This window comes from Eumetopias jubatus, unplaced genomic scaffold (genome assembly GCF_037043125.1).
Source record: "Eumetopias jubatus isolate StellerSeaLion01/CBP00866 unplaced genomic scaffold, mEumJub1_p1.0 scaffold_1, whole genome shotgun sequence".
Classification (NCBI taxonomy): domain Eukaryota; kingdom Metazoa; phylum Chordata; class Mammalia; order Carnivora; family Otariidae; genus Eumetopias; species Eumetopias jubatus.
Genome location: NW_028274807.1, coordinates 80,226,693 through 80,236,763, shown reverse-complemented (window position 1 = coordinate 80,236,763; position 10,071 = coordinate 80,226,693). Strand labels below are relative to the sequence as shown.

The 10,071-nt window shown below is 54.1% G+C and overlaps 1 protein-coding gene across 6 annotated transcripts in view; it reads right to left on the bottom strand.

Moving 5' to 3' along the window:
* Nucleotides 1-691: 691 nt before the first annotated feature.
* The window catches only part of IGF2BP2 (insulin like growth factor 2 mRNA binding protein 2), a 154,658-nt gene continuing 145,278 nt past the window's right edge, over nt 692-10,071 (bottom strand). For 5 of the 6 annotated variants that reach the window (XM_028101092.2, XM_028101095.2, XM_028101096.2 and 2 more), the window contains 4 exons: nt 7,283-7,357; nt 5,767-5,898; nt 3,969-4,082; nt 2,305-2,571 (listed from right to left, as the gene is read on the bottom strand). In XM_028101092.2, the coding sequence (XP_027956893.1) occupies nt 2,479-2,571; nt 3,969-4,082; nt 5,767-5,898; nt 7,283-7,357 (414 nt within the window). In that variant the 3' untranslated portion in view covers nt 2,305-2,478. Of the gene's footprint in view, nt 1,535-2,304; nt 2,572-3,968; nt 4,083-5,766; nt 5,899-7,282; nt 7,358-10,071 lie in introns of those variants that run through there. The other variant, XM_088025135.1, reaches the window with a different exon arrangement.

Genomic DNA, 10,071 nt, shown 5'->3' with positions numbered 1-10,071 from the left:
CTAGCAGACCCCACAGGTCTATGAGTGAAGGTTCCTACACAGAACAGGCCCATTCCGGTCTGACCTTTAGACACATCTGTGGGAGTGTCAATATAGCACCCTGCCCCCCCCCCCCCCGCCCACCCCGGCCTCCTGTCCAAGGCTGACCCTGCCCTTCTCCATCCTCCTGGAACACTTACAATGGGGCTTCTGGGGAGGCATGAGCACCTCTTCCCTGGAACTGTCAGGCGTATTATCCTCTCCCAGTCCCCCACATAAAAATCAACTCCTTCTTGGCCAGGCTCACCATTCCCTAAGGACAGGGGCTAGTCTTACCTACCTTGACGTGCAGTCAGTCCATCCCTCCAGTTCCATGGCTGTCAAACTCCGCCACACTCAGAATCACCCAGAGGGCTTGCTGAAGCCGACTGCGGGGCCCCTCAGGGTTTCTGATTCAAAGTGGACCCCAAGAATCTGCATTTCCAACATGTTCCCCGGTGATACAGGTGCTGCCCGGTGGGGACCACACTTGGAGCACCCTTGACCTAGTTTAGCTTCTCCCAGAAAGCCGCCTGCAGAAGCCTTGCCTCTTCAGGGCGGCTGCCCAGGCCTAACTATGCTGCCCATTTTCCCTCAGTCCCCCCGAGCTGGAACTCTCTTGACACTTTGGGATGGGCGATGCTTAGTAAAATAAGAGACCAAGACACCAGGATCTTGTTAGCTGGATATATTTCATTTTTTTTTTGTTTGTTTTTGTTTTTGTCACAGAACACTGTTTGCAGTAGAGGAAACTGGCATTGCAGTCTGGTGGTAAATGGCTTGTTCACATAAACCAGTACATGTTCATCCTTTAGCGCAAAAAGCCCTAATGGCGCGTACCCTATTGAAATTCAGGACATCTCCAATATTTTCTCTCTCTGTTTTTCTTTGTCATCTTTTTTTTAAATAAACATTTTCAAGGTTTGTCCAAAAGAAGGCCATATAGGTTCTTGGCTAGCGGAAGACAATTCAGAACAGCTGTTGCACACTTGGACTGTCACCTTCTCCAGGCTGGCAGTTGATATTTTTTTTCCAACTCATTTTTATTAAAAAAATAAAAAAATGCTCCAACTATCAGTTTTACAAAATCTCTAAGGGAAACACAAGAGCAAGGTGCTGAGGTAAAAAACACCTGAGGTAGCTTTTTTTGTGTGTTTTTCTCGTTTAAAAAAATCTGTAAATTTAACGCCCTGGGCCAACGACCTCGTGTAAATTGCTATTTTCCTCCACATTTTTTTTTTTAAAAGAAAGAAATCATTTTGCTGAATATGGATGGCTTATACACCAAAATGTAAAAAGACAAAATACATTCTTTCTTTGTGGAATTTTTCTTTGTTTGGTTGGTTGGTTTGATGGGTTCCTGTTTTCTTCTTCCAAAATGCTAGGACAAGTACCATTGACTCTTGTTCTTTTGAGTAACCAAGTGTAAGTTGAGGCTGGTTTGTGTGTTTCGCTTTTGTTCCTTTTGTGTGATGTGATACTCAGAGCACTGCTTTGCCTGGGGGGTGCGTAGATACTGGGAATTGAGACAGAAGGATGAGGGAATTAAAAAGAATGGGGATGGAGAAGGAGGGGAGGGAGAGAAGGTAGGGGAGAGATAAACAGAGAGAGACAGAGAATTATATAGCAGTATGCAAAAAACCAGTTTAAAACCTGTGAAGCAAAGAGAAATGGGTGTGTGAGCTAGACAGGGATGAAGAGAGACAGAGTTTCCTCTTCAGAGAGACGGTATCCCTTCTGTTGACATACACAGGTGATCCAGAACTGCTGTGAGTGTCCTTTTGAGATTTCCCTCGGGTGAATTTTGTGTGGGTGGTCTCGAAGCTCCTTTACTAAACCATTAGACCTCCCAAAGAACGACTTTATTCTTTGAAGTCTAGAAAAGCCTGCTTTCTCTTTAAAAAAGAAAAAAAATTAATAATTGATTAAAACTTGGAGTTAGTTGAGTTATTTGATATATTATTTCTAAAATATATTAACGCTGCAGGCACCCTGTGTAACCCACAGGCCACATATCTTAACATCTTTCCCCTTCTAATATGTACACACATGTACAGAGACAATTTCCACAAAAAGAAATGGGGGTGAATTTTGCTTTGCTTGGAACATGTTCACCTATGTTAGTTCAACTAAAAGGGATAGCGTGGTGGGAGTTAAGGAGAGATCCGAGTGGATGGTGCAGTGGATGGCTGGGAAGCCTGCAGAGGCCCTGGGGGAGGCAGGAGGCCGGGCGGGGCTCCCCCCCCGGGGCTGACCTCCCCCCCCCCCCCCCCCCCCCGCTCCCTCCTGGCCCCTGGGATTCTCAGGGCCTCTGCAGAGTCCCCGGCGCCTCCGCAGACTTCTCATTCCTCAGGATGGTCTTTGGTTTGCTCCCGAGCTGGCTGGCTGTGTTTGGTCTCATTCTGTCAGGTGTTGGAAGGGCTACATTCATCCGTTGTTTTGCTGGTGCCTGTGGGAGCCTCACTTGCCGCGCTGTGAGGCGACTCCCTGAGGGTATTTCTGCTCCTGCTGCTTCACCTGTTGTACAATTTCCCTGATCTTGCGCTGTGCAGTCTGCAGCAAGGGAGAGGAGAGGACGGGGGAGAAAAAGGAACCCGGTTCTGAGGACCAGCCGTGGGGGTGGGAGGCTGGGGCTGGGACTTGGGGAAAGGAAGTGGGGACGCTCAGAGAAGTGTCATCCAGCTGCCGAGGCCCTCACTCTGGGGGTGGGGGGTACTTTCCTGCCTGAAGCTCAGGGTGCCCCCCGCCCTTCCCCAAGGCCGCTGGGTGCAGCAGGATAAGAAGCTGGGACCCCAGAAGCTTCCAGGTACTTGTTAAGAGGAGGTCAGGAAGCAGAGGCAGGGAACCAGCGTCGAGGGAGCCTCGTGGAGGTCAGACAGCACCCCCCTCCTACTACACACACACTGTGGCTTTCAGGGCTGCCCCGCCCGCCTTTCTGGAGCCCCTGGGAAGAACATGAGTGCGATGCCCGGAAAGACCGACAGGAAATGGGATGGGGAGGAAGTGAGGAACCGGCCCCAGACCCTCTACCCTGTACGACTAGAGAACACACGTGAGCCCAAGACCGCCCCCCACCGTGTCCGGCCCCCGCACCCCGCACCGGTCCTCCAGTACAGCCCGCCCGGGACTGCACCCCTGTAGGCAGGCAGGGCACTGGCAGAGCTGGGACGCAGGAGCGCCGAGCGAGCCAATGGCGGGGCGGGGGGGGGGGGTGTTAGGGCTCTGCCTGCAGGGAGGGGCAGGGGCCTCGCCAGGCCTCTGGGCACAGGCACTGCTTTGGGACAGCAGGCTGACCGCTCAAAGCTTCCCTGTAAGCTTAGCCGGCCCTCACTGGTTTGGGGCAAGGACTGGGACTGCTCTATCCCTAAACCCAACACACAAAGAGCATCGAAAAGAATTAGGCCACATAATGCGGAGTCACTGGTCCTTCTGAATGAAAGATAGGAGGTCCTGGGCCCTGACGGGGGAAGTCACGGTGAGGTGAAGAAGGACGGCAGAGAAACGGAGGTCTCCTGCAATGAGCAGGTTCAACCCTTCACAGTGAGATTCTCAGAGCCTGACCGGGGGGACCCCGAGGGTGGGTCCTTGTCAGGTATGTGGTTCCCAGCAGGGAAAGGCTGTGACCGAGGCATGTGTAGGTGGCAAAGGAAGGGGGGACCTTATGCTCTAGCATTGCAGGGGGTTGGAGATGTGCTCGGCTTGACTTCAAAGTGCTAGGTTCTTTCTTGAGCTCCTCTAGCATGCCTGGGGAGAGCTGTGAGGAGACAGTGTGGAGCAATTTCCCCTGCCCTGTAGGCAGTCCCTGAAGAGCCAGGGGGAGGTTCCATCTGTGTGTGTGGGCTCGGGGGGTGGGGTGTGTGTAGGGCCTGTGGCCACCGGACAGGCCATCAATAGCTTAGAGAACTAAAAAGTAGCTGGCCAGAGAGACCAGACCCTCACAGCACAGGTACCTGGCTAGCAAAGAAATGCCCGATAATTCTGACGATCACTTCCTCATTTTCATCTGGCGTTTGGTCACGAGGCACGATTACTTCTGCACTGGTTAAGTTCTGCAGTTCATTCACCTGGGCAGGGAGAAAGTGGGTTCAGGAGGAAGTGGGAGAGGGGAGTGCTGGAGGGCAAGGTGGTTGGAAGCTCTTCTTTCCTTCAGCCTGGGACATGTCCGGGGGCTTCCCAGCCTCTGGTCACACGGGGCCATGTTTGAGCCCTGGAGACTCACTGGGTGGCTCAGGGAGGCTCCAGTCCCTAACTCCCTGGAGCTCCTTCTGGGGCTGAATTCTTACTCTGGAATTCCCTTCACTGGGTTCCTGCCCATGCTCGCAGTGACCCATGCTCTCCTGTCATTCAGGAAGGAAGATCCCTCCTAGGTGCCAGCCCTGAGCCAATACCACCTCTCTCAGTCTCTCAGACTCAGCAAAGCAAACTTTCCTTCCTAATCAGGCATTGCTCTGCGGCCCGCTCTTCATTTTCATCCCTGCCTCCAAGTCTTCCTTCCCCTCCTACCTTCGGATCATTACCTTTTCTCCCTGCCGTTCCACTTCCATGCCAGCCCCCCTCCGGGAAGCCTCCAGCCAGTGCTGCTCCCCGCTCACCTGCGGCCCACTTCCTGTTCTCCCCAGCCTCAAAAAGCCTACACTACGCAGGGGCTCAGCCCAGGACCTGGCCTCCGGGGTGCTAAACACACAGGTGGGGCGCCAAGTGCTCAGCGGACAGCTGACAGCTCGAGGGGGTGGTGCACAGAATTCAGTGACTGGTTCCCAAATGACCAAATAGGAGATCCAAGGGCTCAGGATGACACTCCCCTGTGGGCCATTAGCTCTCCTGCCTACCGCCTTCCGGCTTGTCTAGAGCGGTGTGTGCGCCCTCGGGTGCTGATCACTTTCCTGGATATGGAGAATAATCTGCAAGCCATTGACTTTATTCTTTTGTATGAAGGTGACTCATTATATGCAGAACTTGGCTTTGAGTGCTTAGTAAGAGTTTCTGTGTAAAGAAAACAGCAGGTGCATGCACGCGCACACACGACTCCAGAGAGCCCCCAACACGGCCAGTCTGCTAGTGTGCACAGGCTCTACTGGAACTTCTCAGGGGTCATATCCCCGCCACAGGGGGAAGTCATGTTCTAGAACACACCTGCATCTGACGGGCTAGCTGCTCATTCCTACAAGCTTCACAGTTAATTCTCTGGCACTTTTCAAATTCCTTTGTGTTGCTGCCCCCTTCAGGTTGAAGACCTTGATTATTTTTTTTTTAAGTATTTCCTTCTCACCTACCACCCGATGGCTAAACTAGCTCCCCTGGAACAGATGGGCAGGTTTGGGAAATAGCCAGGAGACAGAATCTGCAGGAGGGAGAGTTTGAAAAGTCAGAGGCGAGTGTAGGACGGCAGACCCTGCCTGCCTCTCAGCGGGACTTTAGAGAAGATGGACAGTCGGCCAAGTGGGGATCCTCGGACGGGATTCTGTTCCCTAGGATCTTCCTGCTGCTATGTGTGGGCTTGCGGGGGGCAGGAGGCAGCCTCCCGGTCTACAGGGAGTCGGGGGTCTTCATTTTCCAGCATGTAGCTGAGATGCCGGATTTCCAGGTGCAGAACCCTGGTGTTTTTGGTGGCCTGGCTCAGCACCCTGGACTGGGGGCCCTCAGCCCCTGAGTGATGTCCCTGAAGAGCCAACAGAGGTCTGAGGGAAGTCAGGCGAGGCTGGCACAGGGAGTCAGCCAGGAGACGAAGCCAGCTCGGGGCGCACTCACGGTTTTGCCGCCCTTGCCGATCACCCGGCCAGCTGTAGAAGAGGGCACTCTGATGTGGGCTTCCAGCTTCACCTCTTCTTTGGGGTTAAAGAAGTTTTCTTCTTTCAGTTTCCCAAAGATCCGCCCCTGGGCCTGAGAGAGCAAGGCGTGACGGGTGACTCTTGGCTGCCAGGCGGCCCACTTCGTGGTGCTGCTGCCAGAACTGGCCAGCCCAGGCCCGGGGCACCCCCAGCCCCCAATTCCCCGGGGCCTGCTGCCCTCCTCCAGAGACCTGGCGGGGCACTGCGCCGGCCGCTGCTAGGAAGCTCTCAGTGTGGGGGGTGTGGGCTCAGGGCTGGTGGCGACAGGGTCCAATCTCCATCGCCCTAGCCCCCACAAATGGGCTGAATGAACCGGTGCAGGGCATTCTTCACTTCCTCCCCCCACGGGAAGTTTAGACCTCGGGTCACTGAAGGATGGAGGCGAGGTGGGTGGTGACGGGGCTGCTTGCTGATGTCTTAACTCCAGAGCCAGCGCAGCTGGGAGGTTATGGTTTGTTGTTTTTTGTTAAAGGCTTTAAAAATTGACATAGAACTTATATAACCTAAAATTCATCATTTTAAAGTGTACACTCCAGGAGTTTTTGGTGTATTCATGATGTTAGGCAACCATCCCCACTTCCCAGGACACTTCCCCCCGCAGTCCCCCAAACAAAAACCCCACACTAGCGGGCAGCCCCAACTGCTCCCGGCCCCCTGGCAGCCGCCATCCTCCTTTCTGTCTCTATGGATTTGCCCTTTTCAGGACATTTCAGATAAAGGGACTCATGTAACACGTTGCCTTCTGTTTCTGTCTTCTTTCACTTCATGCAGTGTTTTCTAGGTTCATCCACACCACAGCATGCATCAGAATTTTGCTTTTTGTGGCTAACGTCCTACTGAGTGGATATACCACGTTTTGTTTTATCCACTCATGAGTTGAAGAGTTACTGTTCTTAAATATTTCCACATGTTAATATTTCTTCTCAGATTTAAGTATTTTTAATGATAAGGACTATACTTCTATAAATATGCTTCTGACTTTCAGAAAACTCAATTTATAATTTTCCTAGGGGAGGAAAAAGGGCAAAGACAAAATGTACCTCACCAAACAACTCCCAACAAACTCCTGCTATGTGCCCTTACACCCCACGGTTATGGCCCCAGAGCCGGAAGGGTGTGACTCAAGGAGTCTGAGACACCTGTCCTCAAAGCCACGGCTCAGGGGTCAGAGAAAGTCCAGAGGGGGTGCCAGTTGAACTGGGTACCCACAGACTATCTACTTTTCCATAAAAGAGAAAGGAAGGAGGGCTCCGGCCAGCAGAGGGAACAGCCCAGAGGTAGGCAAGACAGGGTAAGTCTGAGACGAGTAAGTAGCCGCAAGAAGGGCAGTGGAGGCTGGGCCTCCCCAGGAAGAGTCTTGAACATGCCTCTGAGGTGGCTGCCGCCTGCTTAAGGCCCTCAGCTACTGCAGGGCTGAGGTGACCCTTGGCACTGACCTTGAACTGGGCTTCAGGTGGGCCGGTGATGATGACCATTCTTTCGCTGACGTCTGGGCCTTCTGCCGGGGCAATCTGCAGTTGACAAGTAAGAGGAAAATGCTGCTGCCAGGCTGTGCTCCCCAGGCCCCTCCCTCGTCTGGGTGTGTGGCACACACACATTAGCAAGGGATTATAGGGCTTCTGCCTTTGCACCTGCTGCTTCCACTCTGGCTACCGAGCATGGAGCCTCCTTTACAGAGCCAAGGGAGTCGAGTTCTAGGAGGAAGAGGGAGGTGTGGGCTCTGCCACCCCACCCGGGCCTGAGGGGAGGAAGAGCTAGTCCACAGGGGCGCTGCTGTGGAGCCAGCTTGCAGGAGAGCTGCCCCAGTTCTAACGCTCAGCTCAGAGGTAGTCAGCTACAGGTGACAGTTGAGCTAGAGCGGGGGCTGGGGGTGGGGGCTCAGACCAGGTCATCCATGGCTCTGGAACTGAGTGTGACAGCTCCAGAGCAGGGGTGAGGACACCCTGGTCCCAGGGTCTGTTCTGCAAATCCCTCCCCTCCCCAGACTCTGTTTCCTCATCTGGGAAATTGGGAGGTGAACCCTGGCAAGCTCAATTCCGCCTTTTGCTCTCACCATTTGTGAGTCTGAGTTCTCTTGTAACACAACTCAAATGACGGACCAGGCAAGCACTTTTTGTTAGATCCGCATTACAGGTTCTTCTCTGCATAGCTTGCCTTATTCCAAAAACCATTAAGGTAGCTTTGAAAAGAAATACAGCGTAGCAAAACTAAAGTTAAAGTTAAATGAGTGAAAAGTACACCAGACATGGAGAAATGAGCCGGGAGTGAGATCAGTACACAAATGCATCTCCTAAGGTCCTATACACCTGCCTCAGATGGGCCGCAGACTCAGTTTTAAGCTGACGAAGAGAGCAAAGTCAAAAAAAGAAACCTCATTTACAGGGTCACAGTGTTCCTAAAGCCAAAAAAAAAAAACAAAAAAAAAACAAAAACAAACCCAGGGCTCAGGAGAGGTCCTGTCCGAGACTGAGCCTGGAGAAGGAGATGTTCACAGTGGATGTCATTCACCACTAGCTGCTGTGTCTCAGACGTGGGCTCCCCCAGGAAGCCCCCCACCTCCACCTCCGCCTCCGTCTGTGGCCGAGGCCAGGCTGCATCTGTGAGCCTCAGGGTGCTGTGTGGCTGCCGCAGCTCTTATCGTGATGACGCGGCCAAGGTGTGCTCTGACCTGTGCCTGCTCTGGGATCAGAGCATCTTCAAAGAGGGCTTGGGCTCTGATGCTCCGCATGAAGACGGACGCAAGGCACACGTCTCCAAGGCCTGAGCTCCTCGGGAGGACTTCCTTTAGTGTGGGTGGATGGCCTGTCAGCCTCCACCTGTGCAGGGCAGCAGCCTCTGCCGAGAAGTGAAGATCCCATGTCCCTGGGGGGTTTGGGGCCTGCCGGAAGGCCCCCCACACACTGGCCCTCGGGACAACTGGCGGGAACACCTGCCTCTACTCCATCCACAGTGGTGTTAAGCCTGGTCCTTATCTCGAAGAGTGAATGAGAGAGACCGGAGCACGGCCATGGCGGGTCCCGGCTCTTACCCGCCCAAATCAGGGAGGCTGCGAGGCCAACTCACACTTGGCGCTGACCAAATCCGCTCCGCAGTCGCTGTCCGCCTCCCAGCGCCTCCTGGCTGCCTGGCTCAGATTGTGAAGCAAACAGCCCATCTCTCCACTGTCTGATGCTGCCCCCCAACCTGAAGTCTCAGAGCTACTCGTGCACTCCTGCTATTCTGGAATGACCCTCCGCTGGCAAACTGCTGTGACAGCACCAGGAAGGAGGACCCGTCTTATGACTGAAGTAAAGGGGACCCAGAGGTGAGGTGCCTGCCCAGATCCCAGGGTGAGCAGGGCCCGAAGCAAGGCTCAGGAATTGTGTGTGCATTCTGCAGCCGGTTGCCCAGACGCTCTGTAGGGCAGGCGAGTGGCGGGAGCCCAGCTCCAAAGCATCTCGGGGTGCACGTCCCCGGCCTCACCTCTGCCCAGCCCCCCTTGCCAGCACTCAGCTCCCACACAGTAGTCTACTGCTCTCTCCCTGCCCTGGCAGCACCCAGCACGCCTCCAGCTGTGGCCCCCAAAGACTGGCAACACAGGAACGGAGGGTTCTTGAGAGGGAGACTACCCGTTTTGCTTTAGAGAAAATGCGTTCGGAGTCCTGTTGAAACTAACAAAAACCCTAACTTTTAAAAGTAGGAAATTTCTCCCACAAAGACTCGGCTTCCCTGGTTTTCTCTCCTTCACTGCTGTGGAGAGAGGCAGGGGCCGGGGAAGGAGAAGCAGGTCGCTGGTGCAGCATCAAGGACGACCGCAGAGCCCATTCTGCCCCCTGGTCCTGCCCTGCTGTCTCTGCCCATCGCAGAGGTCCTGAGCAAAGTGACAGCGCCACTCAGCCCTGCCGGGAGAGGGAAGGGTGGTGGGGACGCTGTGGGGCAGCGTCCAAGGGACTGCTGTTCTCTCCTGTTCTCCTCCAGGCCTGCTGGGCACGAATCTGGTGGAGCACTCAGGTTGCTGTGGTGGATAAAACACCGGACCAAAATTGGGTCACCTGGTCAAATGTCGGCTCTTACATTCTTCACCTACCTCTGTGGCCTTCGACAGTCAGGGAAACTCTCTGGGCCCTGGCTCCTTATGGGCAACAGTAAATGGATAGTTACTGCTGCAGCCAGCCCCAGTAGGTGCTCAGTGTCCTCCAGGTCAGCACAGCGGGGGAGGCCACAGTTGGTCCTGCCACTGCTGTGC